At 37.2% G+C, this 24,192-nt stretch overlaps 1 protein-coding gene across 1 annotated transcript in view; it reads left to right on the forward strand.

Annotated features, from left to right (window-relative positions):
• The first annotated feature begins 1,080 nt into the window (after positions 1 to 1,080).
• Positions 1,081 to 24,192, forward strand: part of LOC101415845 (maltase-glucoamylase) — a 217,273-nt gene continuing 194,161 nt past the window's right edge. The window contains exons 1-3 of the mRNA XM_058297493.2: positions 1,081 to 1,169; positions 16,183 to 16,309; positions 17,100 to 17,191. Coding sequence (XP_058153476.1) covers positions 16,183 to 16,309; positions 17,100 to 17,191 — 219 coding nt within the window. The 5' untranslated portion in view covers positions 1,081 to 1,169. The remainder of the gene's footprint in view (positions 1,170 to 16,182; positions 16,310 to 17,099; positions 17,192 to 24,192) is intronic.

The following is a 24,192-nucleotide window of genomic DNA, read 5'->3' on the forward strand; positions in this document are numbered from 1 at the left end:
GGTCAACAGGCATAAAATCACTTTGCTTAAATTGCAATAAAAGCTTCTAAATATGTATCCTCAGTTTCTGTACTTACCTCTTTGGGAACAACCAGTAACATGTTCTCAGATGGCACGTGGGTAGGCACAGAGGGGAGGACGCTGCCCTACCTTGAGGAAGGGTGTGCCTGGTGATGGAGCAAGGCTCTTAACCTGGGGTTCATGTGTTTTCTTCTGAGATCTTGTGAAATGGGAAAGGGAAAATATTTACCGATTTTGTCTTGGTCAATCTCTAACTGATATTTAGTATTTCTTTTAATTGTAAAGTTAGACCACAAATTTCAGTAGTGTTAGAAATACCTATGACTTTGGTTTTAAAATAGATCACAGTTATTTCCATATGGTAGTTAAAGATAATTTTGAAATATTATATACTGTTTTTGCTATTTTGAAATTGCAGCAGCTATTAGACCTCTCACTAAATCTTGTTACTAGAATACTAAAGGAACAAATGCATTGCTATATTACAATTTTAAGAAATATTCAAGTAACTTTTTCAATGTAATTGGTTCCTTTGTAATCTTATGTAATTTATTTCTTGCATTTAAAAACTTTATTCTAAGAGAGGCCTGTAGGAGTCACCAGACTGCCAAAGGGCATAGCACACACAAAAAAGGCTTAGAAAATTATTTTAAAAACATTTTAAAACAGTTTCCCTCAAACTTGAATCAGCAGGTTGTGCTATTAAATGTCAATGGGCCACAGAGAGATGAGAGGTCACCAGGAGAGAGGGAGGATCTTTTGGGACATCAGAGTTGATTTTTAACTCTTTATCATCCACAGATAGGGTCAGTCCTGTATTCTCTTACCAGGCAAAATGTCTCTGGGCAACTGCAAACTTTCAGTGCCCAGAAGAACTGGAGTGGGTCATTGTTGATCATTTCTTGCTCCAAGATCTTAGGGATTTTCTCTCCAGTGGAAAAATCAGGATTACTAATTAACTAGCAATTCTGATTCTGGAAATTAAAGCTGGGCAGTCATTAGCATTTGAAAGCCACTAACATTTTCTTGATAGGCCTGTTTCCAGCCCAGTAGACTGTTGCCAGGGCTGTGGTTGTGCCTCTTGGACTGTGCTCGTCTACTTTTATTGCTGGCCCATCCTTCAGAGAGAGCAGGAGCCGTGACAAGAGGTATGTTGGTGAATTCTGTATTTGTTTATGGGTCTTGATCTGTGTTTGTGTGTGAATTTTTGTTGCTTTCCTTTAGTCAAATGCCCTTTTCAACAGTAAAAAATCAACAAAATGAATCAATAACAAACCAAAACAATCATCCAAGTGCACACACATGAAACAATCCAACTCATTTCTCTTTATTCTTTGAGGGGATGGGGAAGGATTCCTCTCTGTCATGGCTGGATCCACAAGTTTGATTATAACTAATCTTGTGTCTTTGTGTGTTTCTTTGTGTGTATGGTGGTGATGTGATGGATGATTTAACTTTGGGGGTAAGGTAACAGGAGAAATTCCTTCTGATTCAGAGGTTGAGGTCGGGGAGTAAGGGCAAGAAGTAATAATTTGAGATTAAGATTATTTCAGGGCATTCCTTGTATTTCCACATGACTTTCAGTCCAGATACCACTTCTTTCCTTTCAAAATCTCCTTTCCAACATCACATAAAATCTCTCTCACCCCCACATCAATGCAAATACACACCACAGTATTTCACACTGGAACCCACAGGACACGGGATTAGGACTCTAACATGTCTTTCTTGGGGACAAAATTCAAGCTACTACATGACTCAGATCTCTGCATTTTTAATATGACCCGACTTGCAAAAAATGCCTTAGTTATTTTACTCTTTCCCATTCTCTAAGTAGCTTGGAGACAATGGTTTAGATCTCCAAACACAAATCAGATATTGGCTGTAATGCAGGAATGAGGACTGCCAATTACCCGGGTTTTCCAGATTAATTTAGAGAGCCATGTCAACAATTTGGACCCTCATTTGGTCTGAATAATATGGCTTGACAGACAATAACAATGATGGTACCAGTAAAATGAGCTTCGGCTGTTATTCATATAACCGTATAATTCCAGAGTTAAAAAATACTGTTGAAGTTTTGCACAATTTATGTACAGTATTAATTCTCACTTTTTCAGTGAGATTTTACCTCTCCAACCTAAATAAAATCATAGCCCACACCCCTGTACTCCTCATCGTCTTTTTCTTACTTTAATTTTCTCTATAACACTTCTTGCAATCTAACATATACATGTATTTATTTTCTTTACTGTCTCTTTTTTTCTACTAACAAGAACATAACATCCAGGGGGCAGAGATTTTTATCTTTTTTGTTCATTGTGGCATATCCAGTTCCTAGAAAAGTGCTTGGCACATTGTAAGAGCTTAATAACTAATGAATGAATGAATGGATGAATGAATGAATGAACTGATCAGATATCCCTATGCTCCAAAGACACAGCTTCAAAAACTTGCTTGTGAATAAATGTGAGAAGTGCAGGTATCAGTAACTAATCTTAGATCTCAAAGAGAAATTAAAGCAGTGCTGTGGGCCATGAAGTTAATGTGAATTCAGATTCACTACAGATGTTTACAAAAACACTTTAAAATCCCCAAGCCGTTATGCTGCAGAATTTTGGTTTCCTTTTCATCCATAAACCTTCTAATCCCACAGTTGTCTTTAAAAGGACAGAAGCACTCCAATATACCCTACCTCCCCTTAATTTAAAAACCATTATTATTCATGGATATAAAAGTTTTCTGCCTTTGCATAACTTTGTGGGAGATGGAGGAAGGCCCAGGTTAAGAGCAATGGCTCCAGATCCAGGTGGTCTGGTTTGAAGCCTGGCTCTGCCACTAAGTGGGCTGGACCTTCAGCAACCCAGCCTCTGTAGGGCTCAGGTGAACATGTAAAATGGACATAGTAACAGGTCAAAATTGTAGGGTGGTTGTGAGGACTAAATTAAATTGGGCATGGGAAGTTTTTGGCCTAGTACCATGCACATTCTAAGACTCAGTTAATAAATCAGACACTGTTTGACAAACCTACAAATTGCACCAAAAGCCAAAGTTGGTATAGAATATAAAGTAATGGTCCAAAGCCCCGTATCAGCTATGGACATTATGCAGATTATTTGACCTAGATAAAGCTTAGTTTTCTCATCCATTAAGTGGAGATAGTGACAGTAACTAAGGTGGGAGTTATGCGGCTTGCATGTGACAAAGTATGCAAACCTCTTAGCATATTAGTTCAATTATCTTTAGCCATTATTATCATTACCATTAAAACCTGACATCCAATTTCATGTTTGTCATATAAAAAAAGAGTATTGAAAGATAGATGACAGAGTACAAAATAGAGGTTTTTTAAAAAAAACATTTTCTTCTTGCTTCCTTTTAAAAGCAGTAAAAACTCGTTAAAATACTTCCTTTTGTTGTTTACCTTTTGCCATTTTCCTTGATCTTAGTTTTTCCTAAATTGCACATAATTGAGATAGTATCACATCAAATCCCTGAAATCTTGGTAGTAAAGTCAATCAAATGGTGCCAAAGAGGTGCTTACACAAAGAGAGTATTCGAAGAGGAGCAGGGATGAAGCTGCAGAGGCTTTTATGGCCTGATCTTGGAAGTCAGACACCATTATCCTGCAATTTATATTTTTTTCATGTCACAAAGTCCAGCCCACCCACAACGGCTCCATCTCTTGAAGGAATGAGTATCAATGAATTTCTCAACACTTAAAAAAAAAAATCACCATATCATGAGTTTAAATAATATTGAATTTCATTATATTTCACATATTCACCTAGTTCCCTCTCTAAGATATTTAAGCTGTTTTTAGTCTTTTGGTGTTACATGTAATGCTTTATCCTATATGTCCCACATAGCTTAAATTTCTACTGTGAAATTGTGGGATTATGGCTATGAGCGATTTATAGTTCTTGCCAAACCATTCCTCATTGAGCATATGTCATTTCCAGTTTGGCCAGCAATATGTGGTGCTTATTGCTCTACAGTGTATAATGTAGTGTGTTAAACACTTGGAAATTTAAAAGTTATTAACATAAAAAACAATATCCTATCCCAGGACTATTAGCAACTACTAAAGACGTATGGTCACTTTGACAGGCATTCTGATATCTGCTCTTCTTGTCAGTGAACATAAGATCACTTATATATTTGTTAGTTTAAATATATCAGGCAGAGTAGGTTATTAATCATTATGGAATTTTATAAGCAAGATTAATACTATAAGATTTCTTTTAAAGCCTTTGGGAATGTGAGGCACTAAAGACAGTCCAGGTAAGAAAGACTTGAGTTGGGATAAAAAACAAGGGAATCCTTGTAGAGAAAGGAGGCCTTCACAGCCCTCTTTCCTTTTGCCTGGTACGGGGACATTAAGTTGACTAATAGCAATTTCACATTGATGTATGAGAAGTAGATCATCTTGTCACCTAATCCTTGGGCACGGGACTGACAGGGGCTTCCTCTGACAGGGGAGAATGTGAAGGTTGTTTGAAGACCACAATGACAGAGAGCAAGGCTACAAGGAAACATTAAACAGCACAGTTGAGCTGAGGACTTGAGGACTTAAGATTCCCCAGTTTGGGAATCATGAATTAAGTCATGGGGGAAAAATGGCAGGGGATGATGTTTGGTTTTTGAGTAAAGACAGTGATTTATAAGAATCCTGGGAGTGACTGGGTGGGTTGGTGGAGAAAGTGGGTTGTAAATGGGAAGACGCCCAGGACTTCCGTTTCTTCCTTACTTTGTGCATCTGTCATCTCAGATTCTGAGCCAGTTGCCTGATGCATAGGGCCATAAAGCACTTAGCAGAGAGGTCACATCAGAACAAGTTCGTAAGATAAGAACTGCAGTCAGAACTGAGCACCAGTCTGTCCACAAAATGCTGAGTCAGGTGCTCCATAAAACCCACTGAAAGTGGGATTGAGAGATGTTTTAGGAATATTTTATTTCTTCCCAAGGATGACTGTCTTCTCCATGATAAGCGATAATGTAATAATAGCAAATGCTCTATGACTTAAAGTGTTTTCATTAGGTTCTCAAAATATGATGATAATAGGTAATAATAACAATAGATAGTATTAGTGTTATTTTATAGATAAGAATATTACCTTCAAGAATATTAAATAAATAGTTTTGGTTACCATAGTAAGAAATGGTAGGGCTGGGAATCAAGCCTCAGATCTTCTTATGCTCTATTTAGTACTGTTCTTGCTTCTGAGAAGTAGAACTTGGGAGTACAATGAAGGAAAATACTAGTAAAGATTTTAGTCCAGGCAGCTTTTGTGGAAGGGAGGAGTAGAGATGCAAGAAATTTGTGTGATTCACTCAAACATGATATTAGAGGCTGCTCGGGGGGTTATAGATCTTCTAGTAGCACCTCTTTAATTTATAGATGAGGAAACTGAGAACGAGAAAGCTTACATAAATTCCCCAAGGTCAGCTGGCTAGTTATTTTCAGAATGAGGAATCAAATTCAGGTCTGATTCCAAAGACTAAAGTATGCATTCCTTCTATTATGCAGAAGGAATAACAGTATTGGACTGTAAGCTCCCTTAAGATAGATACCATCACTTTATCACCTAAAACACCTTTAGAGGGTACTCTTTATGGGAATTATTAAGGGATTTTGTAAATATTTGATTGGTGAGTGAATTATTGATTCAGTCAATAAGTATTGATATGCAGATCCTGCTAGTAGGTGCTGGGTAAGGAAATATAGTAGAAGAAACTGGCATAATTCTAGCCCCCCTACAAGCTCAGAATTTGAGAAAAGGGACGTTGTTTACCTCAGGAAGCAGACATACCTTTGTGGGAAAAGCCTTGTGAAAACTTATCCTTGATCACAAATAGGCTTGAAGTAGACAAGGGTATATTGGTATAATGGAGTTTGATAAAGAGCAGCCCTGAGTTGTAAACTTTCACAAAACGTCACCCATTCCTCACTACTCCCACCAAATATGTTATTTAAATGTCCCAAGTACTGCCTCCTACCTACTTTTTTTCCTTTATTTCTCTGTCATCAATTTATATTTGCCATTTCCCCTTTCATCCTATAGAATATTGTCCTACTAGCATAAATAAATTTACTGAGGAGCTCAAAATGCTCAAATAAATTCTCAAAGAAGAGTGTAGGGGAATTGAATACAGGAGTCATCTAGGGGACTTCTAAAACCAACATATAAGGTTTCAAGATGGTTGAACTGATAACATGATTTTATCTTTTTTTTTCCATTCCTTACTTCCATTGACAGTCTAATAAAGATGCACCAGATGAAAGAAATCTGTAACAACATGGAGAAAGAAAAGCAGACGGGACCATTGAATTGCTATATCAGAACAGAGAACATGTCAGTTCATAATCAACTTGGGGAGTGAGTTCTGTAGTGGATTTGGAAACAATTCTGCCCAGGGACCCTCAGGGCTTGATTTAGGAGTAGAAGAGTAGAGAAAGCAGGAGTGGGCTGTGGGCCAGTTTTCAGGTGTGGATCAGCTTATAAAGGGATTGTAAAGTATTGCGTTCCAGAAAGTGTAAGTAAATATTCTATACAAGTGATGGTTTTCAGTGATTCTTTATTATGTTCCAATTCACGTGAAGGATATTATGTACTCCTATGAACTGTAGTTGCAAAGACATGGAGGTCATGCAATAGAGAGGGAGGTGGCAGTGTATGCTGAAAACATTTCCCTGGAGATATTGATATACCTCTCCTCTGTTTTTCAAAAATGACTAATTTAAATTAACCTTTAAATGGATTCTTTTGTAAAATACAAATTCTCTTCTGGTTTATATTTTTTTAAGTCCAATTTATCTTTTATCTTTTTCACTTTTACTGCTATAGTTACTGGTAAGACTCCTAGGTTGAGGGCAAACTATTTCTCATTTCATTCTTCCCTTAGCTCTCTCTCTCTTTTTTTAATTAGTTTTTTTGTTTGTTTTTGTTTATTTCTCTCCCTTTCCCTGCCCTCCCCACTCCAGTTGTCTGTTCTCTGTGTCCATTCGCTGTGTAGTTCTTCTGTGTTTGCTTGTATTCTTGTCAGTAGCACCTGGAATCTATGTCGCATTTTGTTGCATCATCTTGCTGTGTCAGCTCTCTGTGTGTGTGGTGCCATTCCAGGGCAGGCTCTACTTTTTTTCGTGCTGGACAACTCTCCTTACAGGGTACACTCCTTGTGCATGGGGTTCCCCTATGCAGGGACACCCCTGCGTGGCATGGCACTCCTTGCGCTGCACGTGGGCCAGCTCATCACATGGGTCAGGAGGCCCTGGGTTTGAACCTTGGACCTCCCATGTGGTAGGTGGATGCCCTATCTATTGGGCCTACTCTGCTTCCCCTTCCCTTATCTCTTGGGAAAGGGTAATAATGACACAGCAGCACATATACAACACCTGGGATCTTGTGGATATTTTGCAGCTCAGTCTTGCTTACAAATTAGCTACCACTTATTTTGAGTACTTGGCTTGTAGCATCCAGTGAGGCTTTGTGCATTTTTCCCCCCATTTCCCACATCATAGTATACAAAGAAAATGATGACGCTATCACTAGGCTAATGGGAAGGGATCTGGATCCTGAAAGGAGGTAACTTAAATTATAAGAATCATCCACCCAGTTGCCCACAGAATAAGGGAGTTGATATCAGGCTCTCAAGCTGTAGGAGATTCAGGGAGGCGTTAGACACTCTCACTCACTGCCCTCAAATAGTTTCAAAGGGAAGACAGAATTTCCTCAGAGTTGTAAACATCACAGATGAAATGCCTTAGAGTAAGAGATGAAGAGAGGATTATTAATTTAAATCTTGAAGGAAGTATAGTTTGAATGGAAGGAATACAATTCTGGTAAGTGGAGATAGTAGGAATAGGAGAGGGTGTGTGCTTTGAGGCCTCTGGAGCATAGACTGGGAGCAGGTCTCTCAGCTTCACTCTTTCTCCATGATGGCTGACAAATTTTATACCTCTTCAGAACCTCTGTTTCCTTACTTGTAAAATGGGAATCAATAATTGCCGTATTTCAGGGTTGTAAAGACGAATAGTAATGGCTGGACAATGCCTGACATAGAGTAAAGCTATAAAACAACAACAACAACAAAACAAGATGTAATGATTATTAAGCATCAGATTGTAGATGATGCAATTTAATCCCACAAATAATGGGAAGTCATTGCAAACTTGTGAGGCCTGGAAACTAATGATCCCATTCATACACATAATTCTACTACTGCTCTTCTATTCTCTCATCTTCCTTTACTTTACATTCTTCATTATGCCTGACTCTAGATGCTGCTAATGTACAATCTCTTATAACATAAGGAGCTACAAGAAGCTAGATAGATCAGTGAACCTCACTTTAGAAATCATTGCATTGTACCACCCAACTTGCTAATGGCTTCCTTTGCTTCTTTAGACTAAAAGGTATAGATTTTGTAGAGACTCAAGAGAAATTTCTCCCTTATTTCTAGTTTGTGTATTGATTGGACTTGCTATAGCCCTTTTGAGTGGCACATTTTTGCATTATAGTATGACTGTATATAGTTTCTCACATTTTTAGAGAAGCGCCATTTTTGTGTCCATAGATATACATTCCCACACAAAATGTGAAAGACAGAGTGTCCCCTTATCAGTAAGGAAAATCCCTAAAGTGGAAGTCAGGACAACTAATTGTCCCACTGACTTGTCCTGAGCCTTGGGTAATTGTCTCACCGACTTGAGCTGAGCTTTAGGTAAACATACAGCACCTCAGTTCTTTCATCTGTAAGATGGGGAAATAAGCCCTGTCATTCTTATATCTCAATATTGTTGCAGATATAGAATCTTATCAGTGTAGGATGCTGCTAACCTAGGTAAACAGATAGGGTGTTCCTGGAGTTCTCAGATCTTGGTTAAGGCAATGAAATGAAATATCAAGTTTTTATTTTCAATGATAGTAAACATTACCTAAAAAATCCTGTTGAAATTTGGCAGTTTTCAAAGGATATATTTTAATTAATGTTTGGGAGAGAATGCAGAATATTGACCAGCAAAGGACAAGCCTTTTAAAGAATGACAGTATTAAGGCCATAAGAAGATGGTGGGGGTGAATGAAAAGGCATTAGCTAACTGTATTGGTCTGGGGAAACCAAGTGAGGCCATGAGGTAAGTAATAGGAGGGATTTAGTCACTGGCTAGTGATATGAGGTAATGCCACAACTCAGTTGAGAACTAAAATGGTCTCTGACAAAGGAAGGGTAAAGTCCTAAAATTAGGGCACTGGAGGAGATTTCTAAAAAGGACAGGGTGTGAGGCATCATCCTCATTTCAGTTTGTATATGGTGATTAATTTATTGACAAGAAAAAACCCTTAAGTTTGGTTTGTGACTTCCTGGCTGAAGACTAGGGAAGCCTGTACATAGCACCAGTTCCAGCCTGGGTCTTGGTGACTGACAAACCCCATGGTCTTGACTTTAATAGTTGTCAGTTCTTCTCTTTAAGTCCCTATCTCTCTGTTGATAATGATACTTGCCCTTAAGTGTGTGGTATTTTATTTCTTTATTTGAATGTTTGCTATTGTTTTTTGCTCCATATCTGGACAGATACCCAATCAAACTAATGAGACCAGAATAAAAATATCCATTCTTCTGAGCAGTTCAGTTGATCTCTGGGCACAGGTTTGCCTGTAACTTCCTCTACCAAGGAAAGATTGAATGAGAGTGTGGATGACTCTGCCTAATCCTTTCTCACTAATGAGAAAGAATTTAAAAGCCCAATTTATGGTGAATCATTGTATATAAAGGATTTGCCGTTAGGTTTGAACTCCATGAATCATATTTGAGAATCAAATTTTGATTTAAAACAGTCTATCAAATTTAACTTTCTGATAAGAGGAGCTTCATGTGTTTGATTTTAGTGTTCTACACTTCAAGACCACTCAGGAATCCCTAATGCATTGCAGAGATACTATTTGGCAGAGAGCAATGAACTGGGATTCACAAGACTCTGCATCAGTTTGAATAGCAGGAGAATGCCATCCATGTGGAAAGTTGTGTAGTAGGAGGTCCTGAAAGCCAGATGTAGCTATGAAGAGGATATTCAATTCCAAGGCAACTTGCAGGAATTAATTTATAGGTATCAGTGTATCAAGCCTTTGCAGACAGGAATATAATATAATATAATATAATATAATAAATATAATATAATTAATATAATATAATAAATATTGTATAATAAATATAATATAATACAATATAATAAAATATAATACCTGGCACCAAATCTGATGGAGGAGGTGAAGGCAGAAACAGGTCACGAGGATATCAAGAGCAGGTTGGAAGATGGAAGAGGAATAGGTTGAGGCAAATGGTTTAAGACTAAGTTTGTGGTAGGTCACCGGAATGTTCGATTCATGGAGTGCCTACTTAAAGTTGCCAGGATGGGTACAGTAGCCAGAGAGAACTACATTCACTTGCTTAGACAATTTGGGTTCCAGTACCTGATAATGTGACCTTGAGAAAGCCACTTAACCTACTCTGTCTTAATTTTCTTATCTACAAAATGAAAGTGCTAGGCTAATCTTTGGTTCCACTTCTATTTTTTTTTTTTTTAACCTTTATGGACACCATTTTTAATATGTTTGTCTAGTAATCAAAATGTAGCAAACCTATAATAGTATCACTGGTTATGAAACATGGTTGCTTGTCAGAATCATCTGTGGGGCTTCAGAAAAATCAGATATTCAGACATTCATCATAGAGATTCTGATTCTGTAGGTGAGGGGCAGAGTGTAGGTGCTGAGCATCTGATTTAAACTTCTTGGCAAAATGTTCAAATCCCTAACTAGGGTTCAGAATGATTTCTTTATTGAAATTACATATTCTCAAGGACTTTTTAAGAAACCCAAAGGCAGCCGCTGGCCAAGCTGATCCGTAAAGTGCCTTTAGAATTCTTGGTTAAATTTTAGAATTCTTGGTTAAATTTTACAAGCTGATCCGTAAAGTGCCTCTAGAATTCTTGGTTAAATTTTACCAGCTTTCAGTAACGTTATAGATTATCATGCTAATACCAGAAAGCAAGGACTGCTAGCGTTATGTCAACAGGATGCAGGAACCAAGTTGAAGAGGCTCCCACAGGCCAAAGATGAAACAATATAAGCATCCATAATAATCATAATAAGTAATAAGAGGTACCTGAATCTGACCAAATATCTAGGTCTAATAATTAATTTACAGGAAATAAAAAATAGACAACAATGGAAAAATTCAGATTAAGGGAAACTCTACAGAGCAAACTCTGTTGATTAAAATAAATGTTTGGATGGTGCAAGATGGTGGTGGAGTAAGGAGCTCCTAGAATCAGCTCCTGCCACGGAGTAGTTAGTAAACACCCAGAGCTCTCTGGAGTTAGCTGAAGCACCTGTTTGGGGGCTTCAGGAGGCCAGAAGGGCATCCTGCAACATCCTTGATGTAATGGAAGGAGGAGATGCCCATCTGCAGAGAAGACTCATAAGTAGAGCACTCCATGCCCCAGAGGCCAGTGCCCATCCTCCACTGGAGACACAAGCCACCTCAGGAGCTGTTCCACGGCTGGAATTGAAAGCTCCACTTTCCCAAAACAGGGGAGGAAGAGATGGTTGGGCACCAACATCAGCTACTGATGAGTAAAATTCAGAAAGCTAAAGTATAATCCTGAGAACAGCTAAAGTTTGAGCCTGTCCAAGTCAGAAAGAGGCTGGGAGATGCCATTTAACTCTGCACCTTGCTCAAGGGGAAGTGGGGTGGACTGAAAATCCCAGTGCTGGTGGGGACCAGCTTTTTTCCATCCAGGTCAGATTGCAGGTCTAGCCTAAACCTCAGTGCCACCTCCAACAGGGAGGAAGCTTCAGGGACCTGTGCCAGCCTCTCTGGGAAATTGCTGGCCAAGCCGCGGAGGCCGGTGATTGTCCTACTCTGGTGGTGCAAGCCACCCCAGGAGCTGTTCTGTGACTGGAATTGGAAGCCCCATTTCCCAAAAACAGGGGAGGAGGAGATAGTTGGCTGCCAATTTCAGCTACTGATTGGTAAAGTTGGATGGCTAAGGAATAACCCTAGGAACTGCTGGGGTGTGAATTTGCCCAAGTTAGAAAGAGGCCGGTGGCTGCCATTTTGACTCCACCCCCAGCCTGAGGGGAAGCCTGGCTGACCAAACAGCACAGTGATGGTAGGAACCAGTTTCTTTCACCCAGATCAGCCTGCAGCTCTAGCCTAGGCTTCAGTCCCACCTCTGGCAGGGAGGAGCCTGGCTAGCTCTGCACCAGTATATCCAGGTAACTGAGGGTACCTTTGGCTGGCACAAACTGAATAATTGGAAGGCTACTAGGGTAACTGCAATCATCTTGGACCAGCACTGCATAGATTGCTGCCCACTTCTGCAGCTCTATCCATGCCCTACGCAGGAGAGAAAGGGGGTGTGAAGCTTCATAAGTCTCTCTGGGCAACCACAGTCTAGGCCTGCATGACTTGGATTATTCCACACAACTGTGACTTGTCCCTACCTCTGGGAAAGGAGAAAGTTGGGAGAAGCTTTATTGGTCCCTGGGGCAATGAGGGCAGGTTGAGCCTCCACAGTTTATAGCACCAATTACATCCTTAGCACCTACTGCACAACCAGCAAGGGAGAAAGGGCAGGAAGCCCTAAACTAGAGAGAAAAACTGCACCCAGAATAAACACTCAAGTAATCCAGATGCCAAGGCACCAACCAAAAATTACAAAGCCCACCAAGAAACAGGAAGCTATGGCCCAGTTAAAAGAAAAAGATAAGCCTCCAGATGACATAAAGAAGTTGAGACAACTAAGTACAGATGTTCAAACAAATCTCCTTAATAAATTCAATGAGATGGCTAAAGAGATTAAGGATATTAAGAAGACCCTGGATGAGCACAAGGAAGAATTTGAAAGCATGCATAGAAAAATAGCAGATCTTATGGGAAAGAAAGGTGCAATAAATGAAATTTAAAAAACATTGGAGTCATATAATAGCAGATTTGAGGAGGCAAAAGAAAGGATTGGTGAGTTTTAAAAAATGCCTCTGAAAGTGAACATACAAAAGAACAGATCAGGAAAAGAGTGGAAAAAATTGAACGAGGTGTCAGGGAACTAAACGACAGACAGAGATGTACAAACATACATGTCATGGGTGTTCCAGAAGGAGAAGAGAAGGGGAAAGGGGAAGAAGGAATATTTAAAGAAATAATGTTAGGAAATTTCCCATCCCTATTGAAGGACATAGATATCCACATCCAAGAAGGACAGTGTACTCCCCTCAGAAAAAAATCCAAATAGACCAACTCTGAGACACATACTCCTTGGAATATCAAATGCCAAAGACAAAGAGAGAAATCTGAGAACAGCAAGAGAAAAGCAATGCATAACATGTAAGGGATACCAAATAAGATCAAGTGCTGATTTCTCACCAGAAACCATGGAGGCAGGAAGACAGTGGTCTGATATATTTAAGATATTATGAGAGAAAAACTTTCAGCCAAGAATTTTATATCCAGCAAGACTGTCTTTCAAAAATGAGGGCAAGATTAGAATATGCACAGATAAACAGAAACTGAGAGAATTTCTAAGCAAGAAGCAGATTTTCAGGAAATCCTAAAGGGTATGCTAGAGTCTGAAAAGAAAAGACAGGAGAGAGAGGCCTGGAAGAAAGTCTAGAAATGAAGATTATATCAATAAAAGTGTCAAAAGAGTGGTGAAAATAAAATATGACAGATAAAATTTAAATAGTCAGGAATAAAAACTTAAATAGTCAGAAATAAACTTAACCAACGATGTAAAGCACTTGTATTTGGAAAACTGCAACCCAATGTTAAAAGAAATTAAAATAACTGGAAGAACATTCCATGCTCATGGATTGGAAGACTAAATGTCATTAAGATGTCAGTTCTACTCAAAGTTATATACAGATTCAATGCAACCCTGATAAAAATTCCACCGGCATTTTTTAAAAAATTGAAAACACAATTAGCAAATTTATTTGGAAGGGTAAGGGGTCCTGAATAGCCAGAAACATCATAAAAGGAAAAGTGAACCCTCATTTCCAGACTTTAAGTCATACTAGCAAGCTACAGTGGTAAAAACATCATGGTTCTGGAATAAAGACATTGACCAATGGAATCAAATTGATGGCTCAGAAACAGACCCTCTCATGTATGTTCAAGTGATTTTTGACTAGCCTGTCAAAGCCACACAACTCGGGCAGAACAATCCATTCAGCAAAATGGTGCTGAAAGAACTGGGTATCTATAGCCAAAAGAAGGAAAGAGGACCTCTATCTCAAACCTTATCCTAAAATTAACTCAAAATGGATCAAGAACCTAAAAAAAAAGCAAGAACCTTAAAACTTCTAGAAGAAATTGTAGGAAAATATCTTCAAGACCTGGTGGTAGGTGGTGGATTCTTAACAGAGATAAGAGAAGGACTGAGATGGACTACCGATGTTTAATGTATGTAGACATTTTAATTAGCTTTACCGTAAAAGTGTGGAAATGTATAGAATGAATGGTAACAACTAGTGAGTAATAGCTAGTTTATAAATGAGGATGTGGCTGAAAATGGTAGTCTAGGGATGTAAATGCCAACTGACAGAATGCTAGAGAATAATCTAGGAACTGAAGATCACAGTGAACCAGAGGTGGATGAGAATTGTGGTTGATGGTACAGATGCAAAAATATCCTTTGTGAGCTAGAGTAAATGTATTTCACTACTGCAGGGTATTGGGAACACATGGGAAAAATACAACTGGAATGACCTATGAGACTGGTTAACAGTGATAATATAATATTCTTGCATCTACGCCAAAGATGTACTGTGTTGATAATGGGACAGTATGGAAAATGTGAGCGAAATGTATGCTATGTACATGGTAACAATCAGATGATATTACCTTATCTGTAACAAATGTTTCACCACAGTGTGGTCAGTTGATAGAGAGTGTGTTGCTTGGAAATTCTGCACAAGTGCATGATTGTTTTATAAGTTTACAACTTCTGTCATAAAAAATATATTTAAAAAATAATAATAGAGTGGGTTGGGGGAATAACACACCAAATGTAAGATAAGAACTATAATTAGTAGTAAGATTTTGACAATATTCTTTTTTTTTATCTTATTGTAGACAACTGACTACATAATTAATAGTACAAGTATAAGAATGTTCTTTCAAGAATTATAACAAATATACAACATTAATATAAGGTGCAAATAATAGGGTGGTATATGGGGAAAAAGACACCTAATGTATTAGTAAGTATACTTATACTAATACTATTTTATTTTATTTTTTTAATTCATTTTTTTTAGACAATATTCTTTTGTAATTTGTAACAAACATCTTATGACAATGCAAGGTGTTGGTGGAGGGTTGATGTATGGGACCCCTGTATGATGTTATGGATGTTTGCTTTATAAGTTCACAACTTTTACTATACACTTAATTGTTTATGAATGTTCATATATAAATGACATAAAGATAATAATAATAGGGAGGGTTGGGGGAAAATACTTTTGTTAGTACTAATATGTTGACATTGCCCTTTAATCATTAGTTAAAAAGATTTAACAACAATGTAAGGTGTTGGTGGTAGGATGAGTTATGAGAGTCCTGTATGATGTTATATATGTTTGTTTTGTAAGTTCACAGCTATTACTATACACTTATTGTTTATGTATATTTGTGTGTGGGTGATATATTTCAATAAATTAATTAAAAAAATAAACCTAACAGACAAACCAGTTACAATATATAAATCTCACTTGGATACTTATTAGAGTAGAATAAACAAACTATAAAAAATTTAGGAGACAATATTGTTAATATTTTATTAATTTTTTGTGTATTTCATTCATATTTTGTAAAATTGCTTATCTTTTAAAGCAATATAGTTAAAGATTTAAGATTAAAAGATAAGAAATATGAAATTTTCTTCAAAGTATTCCAGGGATAGGGAGAGAAGAGAGTAGGAATACAGACAAAAGAAATTTGGCCATGGGGTGATACTTTTTGAATATAGAGGATGGGCACATTGGAGTTTATGATATTGTTTTTATTTTATTTCTAGTACATTTGAGATTTTCCATTAAAAAACATGGTAGCTATATATTAAATAAAACCAAAATTTAATTGTTTTCTCTGTTTTTATAGATGGCAAGAAAGAAGTTGAAAAATTTTACTACTTTGGAGCTTATGCTCATTTTTCTTCTGCTTGCGTTATTCATCGTCACCATTCCTCTATTTGTGCTTTCGGCCAAAGATTCTTTGGAATCAAAAGGTAACAAAGAACTCTGGTGTTCTCTGTCTATATAGTGTATCAGAATAAAACCTCATCAGTGGCAGGAAATAGTTCCTCCATGTTCATTGATGTTGGGGGGTTGTTTATGTAAGAGTGGATTGTATATGTGTGTTATACATGTGCTGGGTAGCACCTAACTAAAACTGTGGCAGTTCAATAGATGCTCATCATAGGTTTAAGTTCTTGTACTTTCACTTTTCAATGTAATTAGCATAGTTCAGGGTTCCATAATTAATACTTGAAATATATTTTGAATTTCATTGAGCAGTCCTACTTCTGTTAATAATGATAATTAACAATACTTGTTAATAATGATAATTAACAATACTCTTTTATGAAACACAGTCAAATAAGTGTATAATCAGTTAAGGTATTTTGGGCCAAAATTTGGTTTTTAAAAGAAAATCTTCCTGAGTTATTGAAAGTTTACCAAACTGTTTTATTCTAAAAGAGGGTTATATTCTGCTGAGTTATCCATGATTTCTTATCTGCTTCATCTAGGAGCAGCTTCCTAGGTGAACCAGGCAGGAAAGTAAAGGGTCAGTCTTGGCTGGAGAAAAATGTTCCCTGCTCCTCCTATCCCACCCCAGTTATATCAATTTCTAATTTTTTTGTGGGAGCTTAAAGTGAGTGAATGAATTCTGAGGACATCAGAGTAATGTCCAATCAGTAGTGGTGGTTATATAATTGGAGGTGTTGAGAAATATGGAGTGTAGAATGCCTGTGATATTAAATCTGCTGAGGGTCATTATGTTTGCTTTTGTGATAGCCCCAGATCCAGGTCCCCCTAATTCTGCTGAGTGCCCAGTGCTCAGTGAAGTGGAGCGAATAAACTGTATTCCTGACCAGCAACCAACAAAGGTTTGAGATATGGGTCTTGTTTATATTTAAAGGTTTTGTACCATTGGGAAGTGTGTTTAGTTTAGTTTAGTTTAGCTTTCCTTTTTTCCTGCTTGTAACTTCCAGAGAGTTGTTTATATTGCAGCCACTAGTGGCTCAAACAACTTAATCCTCCATCCTTGCTTATATGACAGTGCAGCTTGGGCAGAAGAAAAACTGAAAAATTTGCTTGGGTTTAGAGTTGCCAAATGAAGCAAATACAAATATAAGCCACCCAGTTCAGTTTAAATTTCAGGTAAACAATTTATACATGTTTAGTTTAAGAATATCCCTTGAAATATTTGGAACTTCTTTATACTAAAAAAATATTTTCATTTTATCTGGCAACCCCACTTGGTTACTTGTTTTCTCTGACTCTGTCATTGCCTCTGGTTCTTGTATTCTCTCTGTCTCTTTCATCTTTCAGAATTCCAAAACGTTATCAAGACTTTACTATAAAATATTAAATACATATAACATGATTTAAAATAAGGACAAAGTTTCAAGAACCATATATTGAAAAGGTTAATTAACCCCAGATTAAAGATAATGCAGGCATCTGTGTATTTACTTTATGGAAGTGCTTCTTGATTATCAGCTGAAGTCCAGATAAATATTAATGATTTATAAAGTACATTGCACATATCATATCAGTCACTTTTCACTTTGAGAAAGATATGTGAATGAAAAGCAAAATGCTGCCTTCTGAATGAAGTCAATTGATAGGAAATGGCAGAGAAAGGTACTTTCTGCACATGATGGTCAGGCACATGGAGCCTCTCACATTCCCCTCTATAGCCAGTAGGCTAGGATAATCTATGATATCCTTGAGAGTTGCTGTTTTGATTTGTCTAAAGGTCCTCTATATCAAAAGACTTTTTTTCTTTCCTATTAGATGATAAATATGGCTTTGTGGATTACTTTCTTGTGGGTATGGAATGTGGTAGAAGTAGCCATGAGTATGAAAGGAAGAGGCATCAAAATCATCATCATGACTATCTCAATTAGGCAAAAGTATAGAAATGAATAAAGGCATAGAAATGAATAAGAAGTGAAGAGTCAATTAGAAAGCATGATGTTTCCAAATATCCAGATGTTTGGTGTCTTGCAGCACAAATTCTGGCAAATTGACTTGATTTCTCCTTTTGTCATGAGCAATTTATTATTGGGTACACCATGTTGATGGATCAGCAAGAGGCCAATATGATTGGAAAAATATGAGAGAAGGGGAGAACAGTAGGGGATGATGTAGTAGAGGAAACGGCATGCATTGGGGAGGGCAGGTGCGTAACTTGTAGGGTCTGTGAGTGATTCTGAGAACATGCATTTTCAGTTAATCAGAATATTTGATTAACCAATAAGAAGTCTGATTATAAATAAAATTAGGAGTTCAGATATGGGGTAGACAATCATGAGCCAGAGAAGTGTCACTCTTGATGCTGAGCAAGGAACTGGCCTTGAGCCCTGAGGAGCAGGCAAAAGGGAAGGTGAGAACATGCCTGTAAGAAAGGTTTATGTGGACAAAGTTGCAGTGATGGGAATTGTGGAAAGTAGGAATTACTTCCAACTGTGTTTCTGGTATTGATTAAAATGATACAGAAGGTGAGTCAGTGAGGACTAAGGGAGCAAAGAAAGAAAAGATGAGAGACAGGCATAGGATATGATGGACTGTGCATAGGGGAAGCTGGAAATTAAGGCAGAGAAGGACCAGAGCCAGATAGGTAGCTTGAAATAGGGAAATGACTAGTAACTGCAGGTTGGAGCAGAGTGATGAGCCAAAACTAGTCAGAAAGTTCAGAGGCCATATATAAGGCAAGAAAACATGGTCATATTGGTAGATAGTTAAGGATCAGGAAATCCCCAGAACCGGACAAAGAAGTGACCTGACCAGCTGTTAGGACACAAAAGGACATTAGGCTGGGCAACAACCCTGCTAAGGCAGGAATGAATCCCAGTTAGACCGACTTAACCTTACCAAGACTACTATAGTATTCAACCCCTCTCATCTGGCATCTTATCCTGTTTGGAATGAGCGTAGCCTTCTTGGAGTAGGAAGCTATGAGGCTTAACAGAGAAGGTAGGTTCAGATTTTGAAATAACTTGGAAGTAGACAAGTTTGGTTTTGATGTTATACACAGCAGCAAGGGGCAGTCATTTAGGGCTGAAGGGAGCCATGTAGTAGGGAAAAAAAGAAAGGAGATAATGAAATAACTTAGAAATAAAAGTGAAATAACAGAGGAAAGAGAAAAAAATGGTTCAGTATGGGGCCAAATGTAACAAAGTTTAGCATAGGTTCAATTAAACCAAAATGTTTCTTGTTAAATAGTCTGTTAGGGGAGATAAGCCAAGTGAATAAGGATTTATAACAAAAGACAATTGGTAAGATATAAAGGAAATACTATTGGAATAAGAAAGGAGAAGAAACTATTATCAGGGAGAAATAACAGATAGGGATTGAAGAGAAGCAGGATTTTGACAAACAGAGATGTGAATGTATGAAAAAAAATTCAAGATAGAAGAGAGAATGTAAACAAAGTTACAGAAGAGGATATTGTGGGGAAAATCCATGATATGTGAATGGTCCTATATGGTGTTTAAGATTGTAAAGTAGTTTGGAACTTGATGGTAGAGGACTGTTAATGTGCTGCTTTGTCAATAGAGATGGGAAGTTGTGGTCTACATATATTGCACCTAAATGGGATGTTTGGTGCTTTAAGTTTGCAGAAAGCAGAAAGTTGAGCCACACCATTTTTTCATTTTGCTTTTTTTTTTTTTGCCCCTGTCATATTGTGCTGGGAAATAGTTACTTTGCAGTCCACCAAGAAGAATACCACATCTTGTTATTGGCCACTGGTGAACTTCAGATATCATTACTGCCTCAGTAATGATGCCTGGTTTTTGATAAGATTTTTCAATAAATACTGTGTTATCAAGAGTATAGTTCAACAAATGACCTTTGACTTTTTCTACATGTTGCACCCAACAGAATTATTTTATGCCCTTGGTATTCATTCATCTTTATGCTCCTCTTTACTTCAGCTAGACAGTTACACTTTGGGAGCACTTTCCAGAATGTATTTTCCATAGATGGTGTATCTTATGCATTATGTTGTATTTTTTAAGTGTCCTAGATATTATTTGCTGATACAGACTGTTGTTGAGAGGATGAGTCTATGGATAATAATGTATTTATATAATGTACATGTTAAAGAGAAGTATATAGCTGTGTGAAGGAGAAGGGTTGAAAGAATTGTGAGCACAGCACACCGGCTAGGCAGAATGTTCAGGCCACTGAACACAGAATGTTCAGTCCACTCTTATAACACTATATCATTCCTAATTCCTTCTTTCCCGTAGGATTTCTTAGAAAGGATCAAGTGTAAATTTCTCCACAGATTCTTGGTTGCAGATTCTATAGTCTCTTGTTCCCAGTAATTGGAGGGGATCCTGTGTCCAGGGCAGGATAAAGTAATGTGTCAAACTATTCTGAGTAATCTTGGGAGACTTCTTTAGAGAAAATGCAGGAGGAGTCCATTTGTTAGGCCTTAGGAAAATGATGACTTAGTTATCTAAATCTCTAGTCCTAATCTTTAGTTCTGCATTTGCAACTGGTTTTGGGGCACCTTCACTTGGATGTCTCACCGTCACCACCAGGCTCAACATACTTTAAGCTGAATTAATTCCTCCTCACCAATCTACTTTCCCTTCTCAGCTATCATATTTCCGTTAGTGATTCTATTATGCTTATAGCCTCCGAAAGAAATATCAGAGCCTTTGCTTAACTTTTTTCTTCAATCCATTTGGACAGAATATCATGGTATTTTTAAACATTTTTCTTAACTGTATTTTTCAGAATAAGTACTTGATTTCCATTCTCACAGCCTTCATATTAGACATGATTACCTCATGCATGGATTTATTGCAGTAGTCTCCTAGTGTCTTTTCTGAATTTCATTTTCCCTGTCTACTTCATTGCATGTGTGGTCAAACATCTTTGACATCCTACTTCCATTGTATCTCTATCAACTTGAGTACTATAGCAGTCTATTATTTTATATTGAGTTAATATAAAATATTTTATTCTGTTATCTAAGACCCTATTTGACCTTCCTTGTGCCTATAAATTTCAGTTAGACTACCCTCCAACCCAGATTTTAGAGACAGCTCTCTATACTTATTCCAAATCTATCCATCCTTAAAGAGCATATCATTTTCTACTTCCTTAATGGAGCCTTTCATCCACAATTCTGGAACTCAGAGTTGACACATCCCATTTTTGGCAGGGAACACAAATATTTAGCCAAATTCCAGAAAAGAGATGGTAGATGTTTTTAAATACTTTGATTATCAAGATTATAATGTGTTGTGTAAATATGAGAGAGAGCAGAATTACATACTTAAAATACATCTGCATGCCTTAAGTAACCATTGCAGAATGGTTAAGCTGAGAGAAATTCACAATGAAACATTTTCCATGGATAATAATAATGATGGTAATCTTTATGATGATATTTGAGAGGTGACCATATTTCTCATTCACAAAATTTGTCATTTTATAGCAAACCCATTTAGTAATTATTATTTATTATTTGTTTATTGGCTTATGACATCTTTTTTTTCTAAATTTCAGTTTCTTATCAACAAAGGTTCTTAAATACTTAGCAATAAGTATTTAAGGGATAAAAGTTTATGACATATCAGCCAGTATACTTCATTTTGGCAAGGTCATTTTAAGTCTCTACCCTTAAAATTACTCTGTGTTATACAATATTAGTAAGCAAACATTATAGGGTGCTGGGAAGAGCTGTGAGCAGTAAAGTCCCAGAGATAGACTTATGTTTATTAATTTTGTGGATAGAATGGATCATGTAGCTGTTGGGAGGCAGCAGAGTAGGGGAGAGAGGAAGCTAAATAGACCTGGCTCTACTCTGTGACTTGGTGAAGTCTCTAAGTCACTTTTCCTTGCTAACCCTCAAATTCCTTATCTGTGAAATGAGATAATGTGACCAGGTACTTTTATTCATTAAACCAATGACTAGTGAACATGTGCCAAGCATGATACTGAACTCTGTGGTTAAAGAGATTTGAAAATCGTTCACAGACTAGTGATCTCAAAGGTCCTAGGAGATATTCTGTGAACATTTACTAAAGTTTGATTATGGGGACTAGAAAGTCTGAAGCATGGTAACTGCAGAGGTGACACTTTGGTTTAAAGTATTTGTTGCCACATCTCATCTTGGGATGGAAAGATGTGGCCAATTTAACTTTCCAAATCTGACAGATATGTGATTAATTTTACTCATTTTATTTATTCATTTATCCAAACTTGTTGCACAATAATGAATAGAGAATTAATGAATAGAGAGCAATTTGAGTTACCTTTATCATCAAGTGTTTTTCAACTTCTAAAATTCCTGAAGCTATTTGTAAATGGTATACTTGTCCTCATTCCACGCATTACCCCATACCAAGACTTTCTGTTTCTACCTTTCTGTTCACAATATCAGGTTCTCCTCACATTTTAGAAAATAAAGCTTTATTTCATATACCAACAGAACAGGGCAGTGTTCTCCCTTTTCATCTTTCAGCTTCCCCTTTGCTTCCTGAGGTTAGCATGAATTGCATATCTCACAGTGCTGTTTTTCTAGAGCCCTGTTGTATATAGAATCATGTGGAGAGTGGTAAAATATGCCTGACCTCCATCCCCAGAGTTTCTGTTTTAATTCTGATGGAGTGTAGCCCAGTTTGGTTACAGTATTAATGTTGGACAGGTGATTCTAATGTGCACCCAAGATTGATAACCATTGTTCTAGAGCAGTAGTTCTCACACATTGGCCTGCAGTAGAATCACCTGGAGAGCTAAGAATGACCCCAGAGGCCCAGCCTCATTGAAGTAGAATAGGACATGGGTGTTAATATGGTTACCAAGTTTCCCAGGTGATTCTGATATGGACCACAGATTGAGAGTGCTAGGTGAGATGTGCAGGTTTATTTCTTCAGGTTATGATATTGGAAGGGATTTTGGTGAAAGTATGGAATGTTTTCCATGTTTTTTCATATTTATTATGTACGGTTAGTATAGTCTTCTTGGTAATACAATAAATGGAAGCTTGGCAAATATTGATGAATTTGGAACTCACATTATGGAGGAAAACTGAGCAAATAGGTAGTTCTTCATTATTCTCCCATAGGATTTGATTTCTTTACACATAAAACTTAATTCCTTTTTAAAAAATTATCAGGCAGTAGTTAAGGTATACAAGAGTATGTAACCACTATTCAACATAAGTAATAAAACATTTTCAATAGAGTATCCCATTTTCCTCTGTCTTCTTTAGCAGTAACCACTTTTCTGAAGTTGGTATTTGTCATGCATTCCTTTAAATAATAGCTATATACAACCTATGAACAAAATGCTTTTTTTTTTTTTGCATTTTTTCTCAACTGTGAAATCTGTCTATGTTAATACTATATAGCTATACTAGCTTTTGGTTAGCCTTCCCCACACATCTGTTTTCTTGCCTTTTACTTTCAGCGCTTCTGTGAACTTAAGTTTTGAATGGCTTCCTATAAGCAACTTTTAGTTGGATTTATTCCTTCAAATGTTATCTTTGTCTTTTAAATATTTAAACCATGTGATAATTATATATATTTAAAATTTTCCCTAAAGCCTCGTTTGCATTTTCTGTGTTTCTTTTTTGTGTGTACTGCGCCCTGTCCCCTACCATATACATTTTTTATTTCTTTATTTTTCAGATTGAGGTTTTTTCCCCCCTAGTTTTTATCTCGGTACTGTTTTGGAAACTGTACACTCTATATTATTTTGGCAGTTTCTCTTAAATTTTCATTCTCATATCCAACATAAATATATTTTTGGTCTTGGGCCTAATTCTCTCTTTGTTTGCTTCATCCTATTTGGGTTGTCATTTTTCATAGCTTCACTCAAAAACTATTTTCCTAGGTGTCACATAAGTTCTGCTGTC

This window comes from Dasypus novemcinctus, chromosome 5 (assembly GCF_030445035.2).
Source record: "Dasypus novemcinctus isolate mDasNov1 chromosome 5, mDasNov1.1.hap2, whole genome shotgun sequence".
NCBI lineage: Eukaryota > Metazoa > Chordata > Mammalia > Cingulata > Dasypodidae > Dasypus > Dasypus novemcinctus.